The 20177-nt window shown below is 37.2% G+C and overlaps 1 protein-coding gene across 1 annotated transcript in view; it reads right to left on the reverse strand.

Moving 5' to 3' along the window:
* Positions 1–3797: 3797 nt before the first annotated feature.
* PNPase (polyribonucleotide nucleotidyltransferase 1) overlaps positions 3798–20177 on the reverse strand; it is a 108631-nt gene continuing 92251 nt past the window's right edge. The window contains exons 9-10 of the mRNA XM_067156551.2: positions 16051–16256; positions 3798–4539 (exon numbers count right to left, since the gene is read on the reverse strand). Coding sequence (XP_067012652.2) covers positions 16092–16256 — 165 coding nt within the window. The 3' untranslated portion in view covers positions 3798–4539; positions 16051–16091. The remainder of the gene's footprint in view (positions 4540–16050; positions 16257–20177) is intronic.

Genomic DNA, 20177 nt, shown 5'->3' on the forward strand with positions numbered 1-20177 from the left:
ATGAGTCAATCATCATTCAATGATCCTAATGATTCTAGTAACTTCCATACATTGTTTCCAACATCTAACTTGGTTATTTTCTCCTTCAGGTTTAAATTGAAGTAGGAATTCATCTTTATTTATACCACGATATTACATGATCAAAGTAAACTTCCCCGGAACCACCTAATATCAAGGGAATAAATGTCACTCACATAGACAGCATACAAGAGCACAAATTCACTTATCCCGGATGTACACAGACTGAACTATGTAATGAACAGCCGGAATTTTAAGAATTTTATATCACAGCAATCAATTCAAGGCCTTGAATTCTTGAACTTCACAGGATAAATTGCACCTTCGGGGAGCTCAGTTTTGCTTGCCGGTTAGCGATGAAACTGTAGAATAACACAATGAGCATGTTTGTGCTTGTATTTCACACTCCATTCAGGAGTTGTTAGAAATGTATTTTGTGTTTAGTTGTACAGTGACATGTAGCGAATACAGTGAAACCTCATTACTACGTTCCTCATTAACACGTTTTCCCGCTTAGCACGTCATAAATTGGAAGTCCCGAATTTTATCGTGTTAAATCTACATAAAAATACCTCGCTTATCACGCCACAAATTTTCGCTATTACCGCTTAGTAAGACCACATTTTTCCTAGCCCTCAAAATATTATTTGTCATCCCTTGTGAAAGAAACTTGATTTACAACTTGGGTGAGAGCCGCCGCCACAGTTGCTTGATTACGGAAAAAGTGAGCCTATCTGTACTTGTATTTCGCATACCATTCAGGCCCGATTGTAAAAAGACATCTGACTGGAGATCAATTAAGAACTTAGTTCTGAAAATGAACTGAGATTATGAATTCATTGCGTTGTATAAAACTGAACTCAGTTTACACACGTGTAGTTCAAATGTAATCAGAGTTCAAGAAAGTGGACGTGGCAACACCGCAAAACAAATGAAATACGAAATAGCTCAGCCCATTGGATAATACTTAAATGGTGGGATTGACCTGGCCGTGACTGTCAACAAATAAAATACGAAATTGCCGTGACTGTCAAAGAAGGAGAAGAAGATAATATTGTAATCTCGCGAAGTAAACATGGAAGGAACTTCAAAGGAGCGTTCTGCGAATTTCACACCAAAATAAAAGGATGATCTGGTGGATATTGTACTATCAAGGTACAAACATATAATAGAAAATAAAAGAACCGATATGATGGCATCCAAGTTGAAAGAGAAAGCCGTTGACTTGTCAATTTAAAGAGATCTCCAACAACCATTTGAAAACTTCCTGTAGAGGGACACTTCTGGAGAGGGACACAGTTGTAAGGTGTGCAAGATAATGTTCTCCGAAGAGTTAAATCTAAAGTCGGAGATGGTATCTCGCTCTGTTGTAGCACCTTATATTTGTGATATATGCAATAACACTAACGGAATATAGCAAAGAACAATGAACCTTAACTCTCTGCACGTTTGTGCGCTTTTCTTATTAATAAAAACTTCCTGTAGCATAAAACCTCCCATTGGATTTCCTTTTACACAGAACACACGGGGAGCCCGACGAAATTCAACATTTTCATCATCAGAAGATATATCCGAGAAATCAGAGTAATCAGACATATGTAAAATACGAACGAGATAAGATAATAACGTAAGCAATTTATCGAGGTTATGTTACAGAATTATTATACCGTATTACACTGCAGTAATATTTCCTATGTATGGACAACTATAGCTAGCAATGTATGAGGTTAGACTTCAGTGTATTTTTTTTACCATTTATCGTAAAAACACAGGTAATATTTTATTAACAATCAGCTGTTCTTGTATCTCAAGTAGAAAACAACTCCTTGAACTAAGATCAAAGAGTTTGATCGGAGAAATTTCTCCAGTCAAAGTTGATCGTAGTTCAGTGCGAACTTATTTCAGATAAACGTTTATACAATACAAATGTCCGAGTTTTGCGTGAACCGAGGTCAATTTCGTCTCTGATCTAAGATCAAACAGTTTATACAATCGGCCCTCAGAAGTTTGAAATTTTTTTTGTGTAGAATGGTACAGTGAAGTTTTGTCGCGTGATACGGTAGCCTACATCTAGATTAAGAACATAATCGTGTGAAACCGACTAGTGTGGTGCATATTTGTCTTGCCATAGGCTAGTTATGGATACGGAAAAAGTCGTGAAATTCCACATTAATGAAGATAGAATTAAAATCTTTCAGAAAGTGGACTGGCATCCACATCTTTTAGCACGCAGAGGTCGCAAATGTTCGAACTTGCACCTTCGAGTTTCGACTTGATCGTTCGACTTGGTCGAAGTCGACGTTTTTAAAAATGGTGGTCGCATACGTTCGAGTGAAACCTCCGATTTATTTCGTGACCAGAAAATAATGTTTAATAACCTACTGCTCCAAAATAAAATGCTTCTACTTAACATTTGTTTTAGAAAGAGTGTGATCTGCAATAATACTTGGATATTTTTATTGGCCGCGTGCATATGTTTTCATATTTGTTGTTTGGTGTTTTTCACAGCTTTCAGTGCACTTGTTATTTTATAAACCCTAGCATAAAAGGTTTTCATATTTGTTCTCATGTTTTTCACACATTTTAATACTTTCCTCTCATCTTTAGAAATGGTAGATATAATTTCCACTGTACCCGCGGATACAAGATGTAAACTGCCCTCGTGTCGGAAAAAAAATCGTATCTATTGTTTCCATATCCCTGTTGGATCGTTTTTATTTGTATATTCAGTAGTACGTTTTCCCTCTTAACACATTCATTTTTATTGTCCCCTGCAGGAATGCCTTAATGAGGTTTTACTGTATTTATCATGTGATAGCCTACATCTGGAACATAATCGTGTGAAGTTGACCAACATGGAGTATATTTGACTTGTGATAGCCTAATTATGGATATGGAAAAAGTTGTGAAATTCCTTACTAATGAAGACAGATTTAAAGTCTGTTGGCAACTCGACTGGCATCTACATCTTTAAGTTTGCCGAGTTGGTGTGAATATTGAAAATCGCACCTTCCAGTTTTGACTCGATCACTAGAATCGATCTTGGTCGGTCAAAGTTTAGTTCGATTCAAAATGGCGGCCAAAGTCATTCTGTTGCAGTCGCACATAGCTGTGTATAACCTCCAATTCATTGTCTCAGTGTGTGACCAGAAAAATAATGTGTAATAACCCAATGGTCCAAAATAAAAGACTTTCTCTAACATTTACTTTATCTGCAATAATATTTTGATATTTTTATGGGCCCTGTTCAAATGTTTTCATATTTGTTGTTTGATGTTTTTAACACTTTTTAGAGCACTATTTTTAGGTTATAAGCCCCAGCGGAATTTTTCATATTTGTCCTCTCGTGTTTCTTCACCTCTTTTAATGCTCTCTTCTCATAGAGTTTCACTGTACCCATGGATATACGACGAAAAATCCCCTTATGTCAGAAAAAATTGTGCCTAGTGTTTCCATATCCCTGTTGGATAGTTTTGATTCATGTATTCAGTAGAACATTTTCTTGCTTAACACGTTATTTTTTCCTTGTCCCCTGCTGAAAGGTCTTAACAATGTTTTACTGTATACGCAGGGTTTAAAGCGATTTGCTAATATCTGAGGATGTTCTTACAAAATGAAACATGGCCATTCTTTGTTTATTACTGTGTCTTTCCTTTCACAGGTATGTTATTATGCATTATAAGTAATGTTTTTGACAGATTGAAAAGTTTTATTTGAGTCAACACTGGAAAGCATGGCTTCCGTTTTAACAAGCTATTTTATTTATGACCCTCAAACAAGCAAACCATCACCATGGTCTAGGGATTAGTATAAAAACACTCCAGCCGAGTTAACTCAGGCCCATTCCAATTTTCAGTTCCACTGCCAATTTAAAGTGGTTTGCGGGACTGGAACAAAGTGTATTCAGACTCAAGTAATTCAATTAAGAAAGGAACTGGATAGCAATTTCAGCCATGCTACAAGTTATGATTATAGTTTTATACTTTTAGTCAAGGTGAAAACCATGTTGAGAAGACTTCATAGCCAGTCCTCGGGTCCTCGATTAATCACAAATATACATACAGGTACTGATCATACTGCTATCGAAATGATATTTTACAGATTTGTTACGTTCTTTAACTATATTATGAATGATCCATATGGGTATGATTTAAAGTAAAAAAGAGAATATGAACTTTTGAAAAATGGATCTCCAGTCAATAAAGTAAATGATCCACCAGAAAGAGAAAGATGGATTTTAATAACAGAGTAATTTCAAGTATTACTAGAGTGTAAATGATTTCATGTATATTTTGTCTTATGTACATATACAGAGAATAAGTTGACAATGATAAATATATGAAAAAACTGTGATACAAAATACTTCCCATCAACAGAGTCTCTCCTATATTTATCACAAATAATAATAACCTTTTACTAATAGAAATAAAAATTCTTTTATAAAATAATCAACAAGGATTGCTGCCACATGATCTTCTGCCTATTCATCAACTTTCCAGAATGCTGCTTAATTTTTCTCACCTGAAGCAAAAGAAAACAGAAGTAGAAATTACTGTGCTTCAGTCAACTCACAGCTTATAATAAAAGCTGTGGCTAAAACAGGAAAGAAGAAAATAATGAGGCATTAGTACAACATGTGATATGGATATGGAATAAAAAAATTAAAAAAATTGCAATGTTACATTTGAGAAGTGTTAAGAAATTTAGGGTAAGAAAATTATCCCAAGTGAAAAGTGAAATCTGTCCAAAGCAGAAATCTGTGTTAATGCAAATGTTCCATGATCCCATGTGATGAATACTGAAATTCTGTACAAACTTTGTGGTATGAAAAATGCAACAGTTCAATTCCTTAAAAATACTATGAGATTTATTTTAAAGTCCAGTCATGTTTATAATACTAATCTACTATTTTATGATAAAATATTGTGGTATGGACTCCTTTAGGCATCTGACAATGAAAAAGAATGATTTCTTTAAGTCAATCGAATTAAACCAGAGATACAGAAGTAATACACATGGACTTACACTTCAACCAAACTTTCAGAAAGCTCATGAAGTTAATTCACCTTTGTTTTTATTTTCTTTATGCACTTCTTTTCTCATCTTCAGAAGTGTGTGTTACCTTCTCTCGTACCAATCACTTTTGTCTATCCTATGAGACCTCTCTTGGTCAACTCTTGTTCTTTTCCAACCCCGACGGTATTAGGCTTGTGAAACCAAGGGAGTCTTTCATTATCATGTCCTTTGTGGCTCTTGACTTTCTATGGCCGATACCTTCATTTTTCAAAGTGTCGGATCTCTTCCATTTTTTTCCTCTCTTCTTAGTGTTAATAGTGGATAGTTACCCAGTTGTATTTCCTCTTAAAAAAACAATAACCACCATTCTTGACGATTTAAATGAGTATTTGACGGAAGAGAGAGCTCAGTCTAATCTGCTTAACAGACCACATGTAAATAACGTCCCAGCACCTGTCCCACAAAATCGCTCCTGCTTTGCCTTTCGTATTGTCAGCACTAGTGAAGTTAAGAGAGTCTTGTATTCTAGTAAATCCAAAGCAAGTGGTATCGATGAAATTCCTATTGCTTTCATACATAATATTATTGGAGCTATTCTACCCATTCTCACCCATATTTTTAATTCCTGTCTCAAAAACGGCACATTACCAACAATTTGGAAGTACGCCAATGTAATTCCACTTCCTAAAAACCCAGGTTCAAAACTCCTATCTGATTACCGTCCCATTTCAATTCTCCCTGCTCTCTCCCAAGCATTAGAATGGTTGGTACATGCGCAAATACTGGAATACCTTCAGGCTCACTCTCTTCTTGACCCTCTACAATCTGGCTTCAAAAAGGGTCATAGCACAGCCACTGCCTTACTCAAAGTGACTGAAGACATCAGACAAGCAATGGATGAAAGACATGTGACAATACTCACACTCCTTGACTTCAGCAATGCTTTTGACACAATAAACATCCGGACATTGCTGATGAAGCTCAAATAGTTTTTTGGTAATGCTGCTTTAAAATTTGTCACCACATATCTTACAGATCTTATGAAATGTGTTACAGTACAAGATACTGCTTCTCAGTGGCGACTCTGGAAGGCAAGAACCCCCCAAGGTTCTGTTCTTGGTCCCCTTTTGTTTGTCCTCTATATAAATGACATCTCCTCTAAAATAAAGTATAACAGATATCACCTCTTTGCCGATGACCTCCAAATTTACTACCACGTTAATATAAATGATATATCGAATGCAATAGGAGATATTAACTCCAACCTTCAATAACTCAGTGTGTACGCCAGTGAAAACTCTCTCCTCCTCAACCCCCAAAAAAATCAAACAATCATTATCGGTTCTCAGAAATTATTAAACATCATGTATAAAAATTATGCTATTCTTCCAGTGACATTAAATGCCACCATAATCCCATTCAGTAAGGAAGTGAAGAACCTAGGTATGACCCTGACTAAAACTCTTGACTGGTCTGCACACGTAAGAAATACATGTAGAAAGATGTACGCGAGACTACACCCTCTGAAACGACATAAGGACATTTTGCCACAAGACGTATAGATAAAACTACTCCAAACTTTGATACTACCAATACTTGACTACTGCGACATTGTCCTCATTGATGCGACGTGTGAACAAACTATGAAACTTCAATGAGCATTGAACTCTGGTCTTCAATTTGTTTTTAACTTGAGTTACGATGCTCACATAACCCCTAGCTACACATTTCTTTCCTGGCTGAAACCCAAGAGGCGATGGAAATTACACGTACTTATGTTGATATATCGAACTCAGAAGGAAAATCTATTCAAATACATCTCTTCAAAATTCTATTTATTATCCTCATTCCATAATTGTAACACTAGATCTGGAACTTCACTCGCTATTCCCATCAACCACTCTTCAATATATATAAGATCCTTCGTTGTGGCTGGGTCACGACTTTGGAATTCACTCCCAGCTGCTGTCAGAAAACTCTAACTCAATATCAAAATTTAAGACTGCATGTAGAGATTACCTGCTGAATACCGCTGATTGTTTCATGTGTATGATGACGTATGATAGGTTGTGCGATTGAGGTTATTATTATTATTATTATTATTATTATTATTATTATTATTATAGTGTAATGTACATAATATTTAGCTTCTTAATCATGTACATAGACCACTTTTATGGCCATACTTACAATTCCATTTATATTAGTTATTGTGTTCTCTTTATGCATTGCTCATTTTTTCAGTTTGAATCTTACTTTTTCATTATGACTTTGTCTCTTTCTCATTATCTTTATGCTCCAAATTTGATTCTATTTTATTAGTTGAACTCTGCTTTCTTTCTTCATTATATGCTGTCCAAAGCTGTAATTTTTAGCTTATCTTTGATTTCAAACAAACAAACAAACAAACAAACAAACAAACAAACAAACAAACAAATAAACAAACAAATAAATAAATAAATAAATAAATAAATAAATAAATAAATAAATAAATTGATTCATTCTTGCACCAATTACAACATCCAACCTTCCAGGTATGCTCCTCGTTCATGCTGCAATGTCGTCTTGAAGAATCATCTCCTATTCTTCCAGGAGAGCCTTCCATAGGTCCTGTAGGGTATCGGGATAGTGTTGATGGACCCTTCTCGCCAGTTGGTACCACATATGCTCAATAGGATTCAAATTGGGGCTTCTAGCAGGCCAAACCATAACATGAATCTCCGCTCCATCTGAAGAGCTGGTGCACACAACTTGCAACATGTGGGCATGCACTGTCCTGAATTAGGGTGAAACCATAACCAATAAATGGAGTGAAAGCCACAACATGCTCCAGAAGGATTTCCTCGACAAACCGATGTGCTCTGAGGCTTCTATGCTTTATTTGGACTCAACACTGATTCAGAATTTTGAGTCTGCAAGCCTCTGTGAATTTACTAAACGTCGCCACAATCCTCGATTTGCAACTAGTGTTGTGGCCTCATTTAGTTCTATACCTCTTATCTTTAAATTGTTAGAAACCGAGTCTAACCATCGTCGTCTTGGTCTACCTCTACTTCTTTTACCCTCCAAAGCAGAGTCCATTATTCTCCTAGGTAACCTATCCTCCTCCATTCGCCTCACATGACCCCAGCACCGAAGCCGGTTTATGCGTACAGCTTCATCCATCGAGTTCATTCCTAAATTAGCCTTTATCTCCTCATTCCGAGTACCCTCCTGCCATTGTTCCCACCTGTTTGTCCCAGCAATCATTCTTGCTACTTTCATGTCTGTTACTTCTAACTTATGAATAAGGTATCCTGAGTCCACCCAGCTTTCGCTCCCGTCAAGCAAAGTAGGTCTGAAAACAGATCGATGTAAAGATAGTTTCGTCTGGGAGCTCACTTCCTTCTTACAGAATACTGTTGATCGCAGCTGCGAGCTAACTGAATTAGCTTTACTACACCTTGATTCAATTTCGCTTACTATATTACCGTCCTGGGAAAACACACAACCTAAATACTTGAAATTATCGACCTGTTCTAGCTTTGTATCACCAATCTGACATTCAATTCTGTTGAATTTCTTACCTACTGACATCAATTTAGTCTTCGAGAGGCTAATTTTCATACCATACTCATTGCACCTACTTTTCTAGTTCCAAGATATTAGACTGTAGGCTTTCGGCACAATCTGCGATTAAGACCAAATCGTCAGCATAGGCCAGACTGCTTACTACATTTCCACCTAACTGAATCCCTCCCTGCCATTTTATACCTTTCAGCACATGATCCATGTAAACTACGAACAGCAAAGGTGAAAGATTACAGCCTTGTCTAACCCCTGTAAGTACCCTGAACCAAGAACTCATTCTACCATCAATTCTCACTGAAGCCCAATTGTCAAAATAAATGCCTTTGATTGATTTTAATAATCTGCCTTTAATTCCATAGTCCCCCAGTATGGCGAACATCTTTTCCCTCGGTACCCTGTCATATGCTTTTTCTAGATCTACAAAACATAAACACAACTGCCTATTCCTCTCGTAGCATTTTTCAATTACCTGGTGCATACTGAAAATCTGATCCTGACAGCCTCTCTGTGGTCTGAAACCACACTGGTTTTCATCCAGCTTCCTCTCAACGACTGATCGCACCCTCCCTTCCAAGATGCCAGTGAATACTTTGCCTGGTATACTAATCAATAGGATACCTCAATAGTTGTTGCAATCCTTCCTGTTCCCTTGCTTATAGATAGGTGCAATTACTGCTTTTGCCCAATCTGAAGGTACCTTACCAACACTCCATGCTAATTTTACTACTCTATGAAGCCATTTCATCCCTGCCTTCCCACTATACTTCACCATTTCAGGTCTAATTTCATCTATTCCTGCTGCCTTATGACAATGGAGTTTATTTACCATCCTTTCCACTTCCTCAAGCATCATTTCACCAACATCATTTTCCTCCTCCCCATGAGCTTGACTATTCACAACACCACCAGAATGATTTCCTTTTACATTGAGAAGATGTTCAAAATATTCCCTCCACCTCCCCAGTGATTCCCTGGGATCTATTATGAGTTCACCTGAATTACTCAAAACACTGTTCATTTCCTTTTTCCCTCCCTTCCTAAGATTATTTATTACTGTCCAGAAAGGTTTCCCTGCTGCTTGACCTAGCCTTTCCAGGTTGTTACCAAAATCTTCCCAGGACTTCTTTTTGGATTCAACAACTATTTGTTTCGCTCAGTTTCTTTCATCCACGTACAACTCCCTGTCTGCCTCGGCCCTTGTTTGGAGCCATTTCTGATAAGCCTTCTTTTTACGTTTACAGTCTGCTTTCACTTCATCATTCCACCAAGATGTTCGCTTTTTCCCATCTTTACACACAGTTGTTCCTAGGCATTCCCTTGCTGTTTCTACTACAGCATCCCTGTATGCCACCCATTCACTTTCTATATCCTGAACCTGCTTACTGTCTACTGTTCGAAACTTCTCACTAATCATATCCATGTACTTCCGTCTAATGTTCTCGTCCTGGAGATTTTCTACCCTTATTCGTTTGCAGACAGATTTCACTTTCTACCCTAGGCCTAGAGATACTTAGTTCACTACAGATCAGATAGTGGTCTGTATCATCGAAAAATCCGCGGAAAACTCGTACATTCCTAACAGATTTCCTGAATTCAAAGTCTGTTAAGATATAGTCTATTATGGATCTGGTACCCCTAGCCTCCCATGTGTAGCGGTGAATAGCCTTATGCTTGAAGAATGTATTCGTAACAGCTAAACCCATACTAGCACAGAAGTCCAGCAAACGCTTCCCATTCCCATTAGCTTCCATATCTTCCCCACATTTACCAATCACCCTTTAGTATCCTTCAATTCTATTCCCAACTCTCGCATTGAAATCGCCCATTAGCACTATTCTATCCTTGCTGTTTACCCTGACCACGATGTCACTCAATGCTTCATAAAACTTGTCAACTTCATCCTCATCCGCACACTCGCAAGGTGAATGCACGGACACAATTCTAGTCCTAATTCCTCCAAATGACAAATCTACCCATATCATCCGCTCATTTACGTGCCTAACAGAAACTATGTTCCGTGCAATGGTATTCCTGATAAAGAGCCCTACCCCAGACTCTGCCCTTCCCTTTCTAACACCCGTCAAGTACACTTTATAATCTCCTATATCTTCCTCGTTATCTCCCCTTACCCGAATATCACTTACTCCTAGCACATCCAGATGCATCCTCTCTGCTGACTCAGCCAGTTCTACTTTCTTTCTTCCATAAGCCCCATTAATATTGATAGCTCCCCATCGAATTCCATTTCGTTCGCCAAGTTGTTTCCAAGGAGTCCCTCGCCTGTCAAATGGGAGTGGGACTCCGTTACCCCCATAGGTCCGAGGCTTGCTTAAAATGTTCTGAGCTCGGTATATTCATGAAGCAGGATGCTACCCTACTTACACATAGTCCAAGTGAGGATCTCTCCTCTAACGGGTTATGGACCACCGGTGGATTGTACAGTCCTAGCCGCCTGAGTACAAGGAGGGCCATGACTCGGAATATGTCCGAGATGCCCACTCCCATTCCATAGCAACTGGTATCCCGACTCTCAGGACCACTTACTAGGCCACTCAGCCGTTGCCCATGGTTCACGAACTAGGACGTGACTACAGTAACCCACAAACATGAACCATTCTATCATTATTCTTATTATTATTATTTTATGACCAACATAGGATCACTTTAGTCAGTCCGTCGTTCAGGTCTCTTTGAAGGGATTGTTCGGGCTTTGCGGTCCCCCCAGTACTTCTTCAGACGCTCTGATCTTCGTGCTCTTTCCTCAGTTGAAAATGTACGTGTTGTTGGTTTGTTTTATGTAAGGGTAAAGCGGAGGTTTATATTCTTGAGTTTTGTATTCAATTTTATCTTATTTGTGGTGTCTTCTGTTGTAAGGCCAATTTCCTTCAGATCCTCTCTTACTTTTCTGATCCATTTACATCCTGTTGTGGTATTTTTTGAGACGAGATTGTGTTGTACTAGTTGTTTCAGATGCCATCACAAATTACCAACCTCATTCAGGAAACATACCGTGATTATACATGCAGAGTCATACATGAGGGCCGTGTATCTGAACCTATATCTGTACGTTCAGGAGTACGTCAAGGTTGTATCCTCTCGCCAACCTTGTTCCTGGTGGTGATTGATGCGGTAATGCGAAATGTAACGCGAAATGTGAAACGTGGTATCCAGTGGGGATTGGCAAATAGGTTAGAAGACCTAGACTTCGCTGACGATGTGTGTCTCCTGTCAGAGGCACATGGTGAAATGCAATCAAAGATTGAAGACTTGGTAAAAGAAGGAAAAAAGGTGGGACTAACGATTAACTCAAAGAAGACCAAGGCCCTAAGGATGAACACCAACAAACTAGACCCATTTGTCTTCAGCGATGAACCTATAGAGGATGTGGATAGTTTCACCTACTTGGGCAGTGTAGTTTCCAAAGATGGAGGAGCAGTACAGGATGTTTCTCAACGTATACAAAAAGCGAACGGTGCCTTTGTTCGGCTCTATCCGGTATGGAAGAACAACAAAATATCTATCAGGACCAAACTTCGCATTTTCCGAAGTAATGTCAAGGCTGTTCTACTGTATGGGTCCGAGACCTGGAAGGTGACTAAAGTGATTACCTCCAAGTTGCAGACCTTTGTCAACCGCTGTTTAAGGAAGATTTTAAACATCTACTGGCCGGAAGTAATCTCCAATCATGAACTATGGAGAAGGACGGGTGAAACCGAGATGGCCATACAGATAAAGCGGCGGAAATGGAAATGGATAGGGCATACGTTGAGGAAAGGGAATGAAGCCATCGAGAGAGAGGCACTGGATTGGAACCCGCAGGGTAAAAGGAGGAGAGGAAGGCCCAAACAAATGTGGCGAAGATCTGTACACATGGAGGCAATGGAAGAAGGCAAGACCTGGAGAGAGGTGAAGAGGTTGGCTGACAACAGGATCAGATGGAGATGCTTTGTTGATGCCCTATGTTCCACAAGGAACAACAGGAATTAAGTCAAGTAAGTCAAGTTGTTTCAGAAGTCTCGAATCCTGCATCCTCATGATATGTCCAAAGAATCCCAGTCTCCTCTTACACATAGTATCCGTAATGGGTTCTAGCTCTTTGTACAAGACTTTGTTAGGTATTAACTGCCACTGTCCATCCTTCTGGTATTTTTTGTTGATGCAGGTTCTTCCAATCCTCCTTTCAATTTTCTGAAGTCTGTCAGTCTTTGATTGTTTATTCAGGTAAAAGAGTGTTTCTGCTGCATATGTAGCTTCCGGTTTTATAACTGTGTTGTAGTGTTTTATTTTTGTATTTATTGATAAACATTTCTTTTTGTAGATATCCCATGTTAATTTTTGTGCTTTAGCTAATCTATTTGTTCTTACTTGGATTGAGATTTTTTCATTTAAGTTATGTGTTATTACTTCTCCAAGATATTTAAACTGAGTTACTATTTTGATTTTATTACCATTTATGGTGACTTCTTTTAGCTGTGTTGGTTTTTGGGACATAATTTCTGTTTTTTCAAATGATATTTTGAGGCCAATTTTATTTGCAATGTTTTGAAGTTCTGATATCTGGGTTTTTGCTTCTTTTATGTCCACTGCTAGTAATGCTAAATCGTCAGCAAAACCCAGGCAATTTGTTTTGATTTTTCGGCCAATCTTTATTTTGGGGGGACATTTTCTAAACCATTCCCCCATTACCATTCTAGAGCACAGTTAAATAATAGTGGTGAGAGCCCATCTCCCTGCCGTAGTCCAGTTTTAATTTCAAATGTCTCTGATGTTTCACCCCTAAACTTCACTTTTGATTTGGTATTGGTGAGAGTCAATTTTAACATGTTTATTAATTTGGGGTGTAGTCCAAGGTGTCTTAAAATTTTAATCTATCATTATTATGTTGTTTTTTTTCATTAAAAATTTAAAAAAACATCTATCATTATTATGTTTTTTTAAATTTTTAATGAATGCCCAAAACTTACTCATATATTTACTAATATCCTACTCTACATTTCAAATATAATTGCAATGCACTGTTTTAATCTGGGATCTTAATTCTCCAAACTGTCTGTTATTACAGCTAGAAATATGTCATTTTCTATCATACTCTTTCTCTTTAAGTTTTTGTTTGGTTACCAAAGAGGGAATTTTCGCCTGTAAATGGTTTAGATTTGTGTACTGCTTTTTGTAATGCTGAGAAATATTATCAAAAAACAATCTACTGCTACATCCACACCAGAGCATTCATAAACTGATTCCCTCTTAAAGTCTCTTAGTGCTGAGTAAAGCTGTTCAAAGTTTGCCCTCTTAAAATTAAATGTTACATTGGACTTGATAGTAAATTGGTCTTGGCATGATGACAGAGGTACTTGTACGTTCAGGGCAGGATGATGAAGATGTTGTGGCAGAAACAGCTCCATATCTCTTGTTACACTTCAATAATTTTTTGATTACTTAACACCAGCTTGAGAATTCTTCTGTTGCAATTATGTTGTATGTATGAAGTAAGCTTAAAAAGATTCATAAAATTACCAAGCTCTTTGCTGTAGTTATTTATTTACATTTTATAAACATACTCTGAATAAATAAAATGTTAAATTCTCCAGCTATTACTGGTATTAAGCTACGATCATACATCTCATATCGTGACTTCAACCACTGCAGCAGTGCAATGTAAACATCTATTGTAGATGCGAGGGGTATACATATATATACTACATATGTAGTAGAATTTACCTTTTATTTCAAGTTTTAGCAAGAGACACTCAAACCTTCCTTTTGTTCACTCAACTTTTAGGACAGTAAAATCGCTTTTAACTGCCATTCTGCCATCCTGGTCACATCTGTATACTCTATACATATCACTACTAGACACCTCTTTATCGTAAACATCTTCAACAAGCCAGGTTTCCCCAACAGGATTACATTGTAATCATTACATCATCCCACATACCCCACATACAACCACTTGGTAAATTTGTTCTCAGCACTGACACAATTTTTGTGGTAATACTTGCCACCCAAAAAACACACTGTACTTTGCTGGCCTTACTCAGCAGCTTATAACATTCTTCACAGGTGCTCATTCCATGAATTGTTTCTTGTCCACAGTCGCACAAATCTTACTATAATCCCCCTATGCTGTTGATTGGGGGGACTTCAGAAGGCAATGACATGCATACACCATTTCAGCCTGAACATCAATGTCTAGTGCCTGACTCACTTTCCACACTATTTCTAGTGTACATTTGTTTGGGAACTAAGGAAATCCCTGGATCGCTATCATGTTTCTATATGAATATCGTTCTGCTTCAGATAAACAATATTCTAGACTTCACTTATGCTTTCAAAGTAATGTTTTCTTGACTGACTGTCTATTTGCCCCATCCATAGCACAATATCTTGCTGATGTTTAACAATCACATGGTCACTGTCTTCTAGTTTCTTGTATATTCATTCAAGAGAGGTCTCTAGTCCTGTTTCGCATCTCCTCTATCCCCTCCTTCATAACTTACATCTCACCACGCAACTTCTTTAAAAGAGAGAATATGTCATGCAGAGACAGTCACAGTTTTAAGTGCCTCACTAGTACCTCCATTAATCACTGATCCCACATACCCCACATACAACCACTTGGTAAATTTCTTCTCAGCACTGACACATTTTTTTGTGGTAATACTTGCCACCCAAAAACACACTATACTTGGTTTGACTTCCTAAGCAGCTTATCACATTCTTCACAGGCGCTCGTTACACAGCTGAATGGTACAGTATTAAATTATTCTTTTTCACGTTTATTTCCAATACGTGTACTTAAAATCGTCTTACATCACACAAAAATGTTAAAAGAATGATTTACAGTAATGAATTACTAATTCTGTTACATTTACTCTGAGAATTGCACACGATATTACAACATCCTAATATAAGAAGTCCTCAAAATGTCCACCATGCACCTGAATACATGCCTGGACATGCCACTTCACTGACTGTTGAACATGTTCTAACACTGCAGCCACTGCAAGTATTTGATGGCAACTTTGTTCCACATACAGGCGAAGTACTGCAATGTCTGTAATGGCATGGCTGATTACTAACTTAATTGTGAATGCTGACTATCCTTTCCATTCTAGCTAATAATTAACACACGCATAGTTCCTACCATAGGGCATATATACCTAGAGACTTTTTGTGTTGTTTTGGGGTACACTATCCATCCCCCACCCCCACCCCCCGATTACTTCTCACATGTCTGGGAACATCCTGTATGTACAAATATCTAAATATAAGTATAAAAATAAATTAAGGACAAATTTCATATAACTGTGAGTAAAAACTGGAATTTACAATATAATTAGTTACAAAATACAATACAATCCAATCCAAAAATAATACTAAGGCACAATTTAGCAATAGAGATAAGCTTTTCTTACTTAAATGTACTTCCACAGAAAAAGTATGTACCTTTGTTTCCAATGCATGGAACGATCTATGATAAAACTGAATCAGCTATTGCTGCTCTTTCCTCCAAAATTATGAACAACCGATGATGCAGGTCCCTGAAGTACTTTTCGTGACAGTCGCATGAGTCCTGATACAGGATCTCGACCAAAGTATTTGACTCGTAGCTCCTGGCCAACTTCAAGTCCCAAAGCACTGGGATGATTGATCTGCCACAATGTTTAAAAAAATACATTAATTCCTCTTGAATTGAGACAAAAAGATAGCATACAAGAATACTGTCACAGAAGACAGATACATTAGAAGATAAGAAAAAGTAATCAAGTAAGAACATACGAAATCACACAGTAGTGAAAGATAACACATGCAACTAGTTATCATAACACTAGTTTTCATCAGACTCCAATACTAACTTCCAACATATTTTGTCATCTGCAAATCAGTGGCATATACTGAGGGCTACCAAGACTATCAGTGAAGCCCAAACCTCAACTGAGAATAATGGAAGTCTAAAGCACATTATAATGTAAGCATCTGACACATTGTTCCATTTACAAAACTTGAAAGCAGTGAGAAAAAAGCGTTGCACTTATTTCTTGTGGGCACGGCTCATCTCAAGTGGTATTTGCCTTGTGCATTTGGCCTATGTGTTACTAATACGTGTGTATCGAGCTGTGATATTATTACTGTTACAATAACCATATTAAATTGGGATCTGACGCTATTAGACAGACTGTATTATTAACCTACATATTTGTATGACACAGATAATCTTCAGTGCAAAGGCACATGGAACATTGGTCTACATGTTGCTACTACTCATTTTATATGTGGCTATTGGGACGTTTTGTCACCTAATTATTTTGAAACTATTTCTCCGTGTTGTATGTTCGTATTGTGGAGACAGCAAACAAACTCCTATGCCATCTATCAGTGACTCATGTAACTCGGACTGTGCTGAGACTCTGGCGTACAGAGCACGCAACGATTACCTGACTTGAGCGCTCTGTGTGGGCTACTAATAAATAAAATAATCTACTGTGAGAGCTGCTCACGAGTGGACGCTTCTGTTAGTCATGGCTGGCTTCCAATCTTTTATCAGCATGAAACCACTAACCGGCATCGGTTAAAATTGGATAGTAAACCCCAGCAGGGTTTTTTTTTCTTTAATTCTTTCTTTAAATATTAGTGTAGTAATTCAGGTGTAAATATGTATTTTAAATCTAACCTGTAAGTGTTGTAGTCATAGATCGAAACACGGTGAGTTACCTTGGCATATGTGGCATCTATGTAAGTACGCCTTTTATGATTTACTTCTGTTAATATTATTTTACTTGTATGTGTTGTTTAAATTTTAGTTGGTGTATTTCTGGCAATCTGAATTGTGTCTTGGTATTTGTGGTGTATGGCGTTGAAGCTTCAAATGAGTGATGTGTGAAAATATGATGCCATTGTTGGTTCAGTAACGTTTGAAATTTTTCTTTGCCTTGCTAATATTTGTTTTAATCTTGGACATTTGTTTTCCATGTATATCCACGTGTATTTCTGTGTTATTTTCTGGACGCGTGTGCAGTTTCTATTTTAAATTTATATCGCTGTCGTTGCTGTGCTTTGGTGCACGTAATGGGGTTTACTTTTCTGTTGTCATTCTCATCTGATTTATTCATGCATCTTTACGTGTGTTTCAGCTTTCTCATGCCCATGTTTCGACATAAGTACTACGCAAGCACTAATCATCACACCTTTTTTTAAAATTTTATTATTATTATTATTATTATTATTACTATTAAATTTTGTAAATTTTAATATTTCTTTAGTTTATATATTTAGGGTTAGGATTGTATGTTTTCATCATTACTCTGTGTGATATATTATTGTTCTCATTAAGCAGGTTTATTCCTGCATCAATTTTAAAGATGTAATATTCTAATACCATAAGTGGTAACTTAATGGGTTTTCACAGAGGGCTTTGGACAGCCCCTAGTGTGAGCGATCTGACGTTAGGGTCCTTATCTCTTCTTCTGATTGTTGTTCCTTATCTTATCGTGGCTTGGCAGTTACGTAACTGAATTGTCATTATTGTCTTGTCTGGGATTGCGTCAAATTCACGAGTGGCGTTGTGAATATTATAATGTATTGTTTTCATCTTGAGGCGAGATCGTGTGGTTTGACTCGGTTGTGTTACTTGTAATGGTTGTTCTCTTACTTATTAATATCCGGTTGTGCATTTATTAATTACCTTGTCTAGTATGATTCTGTGGTTTAAATTTTAAATTATTTGTGTTAATATTTTCGATTCTCTACGGTATTGTGTCATACATTTTGGTCTGTATATGTGTATGTTTTAATTTTATGTGATGAGTTGTAGGACCTATGTTAATGTGGGTAATGTGGGGAATGATCCTCTCACTGGATTCTGTCAGCTCCTCTCCTTTTAAGCTCTTCAACCCATTTTATTTTTTATTAAATTTTAAAATTTTATTTAGGTATATCTTCTAATAACTTATTGTTATTGAGATTTTTTTTAATTTGATGAAATGGTACTATTTACAAGAGAACTATGTTTATTTACATTTAAATTATTTATTTACTAAATATTAGTTATACTATTAATTATTCTGTTAGTTTCAAGTTTCTTCTATTTATCAGAGTTTTAAAGTTTTTTTTTTTTTTTTTAATTTCACTTAATGTAAATATTATTTACCTAATTATAGTTTTATTTTAATTTTTGGAAAATTTAGTGTTGTTTTTGGTGAATGTCTCAGCATTTCCTTGCGATCCTTGCCTCTTGTTTTTCTTTATGTGGGATGGATTTTCAGCACAGTTTCTAGCTTCTACGTATGCTTGGTATGTTGTCACGTGATGTTCTGTACTGTTGGCTTGTTTTTCTTAAATCCTGGTGTGCACACTACCCTATGGGGTTATCTAGCCTAACGTCATTTACTGTAATTGTTAGAGGGTGTTGCAGTTGGTAGCAGAGCGTGGTTTCTTTGTTGAACCTACGTTGTATCGCTAGTTGTAGAATGCTGGACAAGCACCCAAAAATAACACCAACTAATATTAAACTTAAGCGTTGTCTTAAAAAAATTTTAAACTGAAATGTTCCCAAATAATGTGTGTTTTTCTGTTTGTTTTCATGTGTGCTCGAGTCCTTACAAATTCACTGTTGTCTTGCCCATGACGTGTTTATGTTTGAGGCCTCCTTCTGTTGATTTTATCCTGTTCTGGTTAATTCTGTATGGCGGGTCATGGAATCCAGTTCATTACCTTGTGCTGTTCTTATTGTGGACCTGCGATATTTGGGTGAGTTGTAGACCATTATTGTATATTACTGAGGAATAGACTTATATTGTTTACTTAATTGGGCCTGATTCAAAATTGAATTTAACTAAATATTCTCCCACATTTTTCAGTAATGAAATGGTGTTCGTTGTCATTAATTACATTTCCCTTTTATTATGTCTTGGTTCTAGTGAAGGATTTGCCAGGATGGTGGTTCATCTGCTCCATGCGAAGAACTTATACCTTGTGTTAATCTGACTGTGTAACTATTGTTTAACATATGAAATTTTACCCCTGTTCCAGCTTTGCTTGTGGTCTAGATCATGTGCTGAAAAATTTGTCATTATTATATTTCTCTTCCAGTGACTCTGTCCTGCCTGGCCGTTTGGAGTGGATGTGTGAAAATTTGTTTACACTCTTAACCCATGGGAATCCTACTTTTCAGCTGATTACTGTCTGCTATGCTGGTTTGCCCTGGTTACTACATGTCATGTGTGGTGATTGTGAGAATTATTGACATAGTGAGATGTCATTTGATGGCAATGGTGTTTGTATAATGGATACTTACCGTACCTGAGACTTGTGCTATGGGAAATTGTTCCTATTTGACTTATGGGAGTCTTGTGCACGTTCTCTTGGTGATATTGTGTTGTTATTATGGCCTTGTGTTGTATACTTGTATGAATATGTAGTGTAATGGTGACATATTAATGTGAATCTCACTTCAATTTGTTGGATTTCATGTTATGATGGTAACCATGGGCAGTATTCTTATTCTCATGTACTCTGGAATGCTTTTCCATTGATTGAATGGTGATAGACTATGGCTGGATAGCTCATCTGAGGTT

The sequence above is a fragment of the Anabrus simplex genome, chromosome 1 (assembly GCF_040414725.1).
Source record: "Anabrus simplex isolate iqAnaSimp1 chromosome 1, ASM4041472v1, whole genome shotgun sequence".
Classification (NCBI taxonomy): domain Eukaryota; kingdom Metazoa; phylum Arthropoda; class Insecta; order Orthoptera; family Tettigoniidae; genus Anabrus; species Anabrus simplex.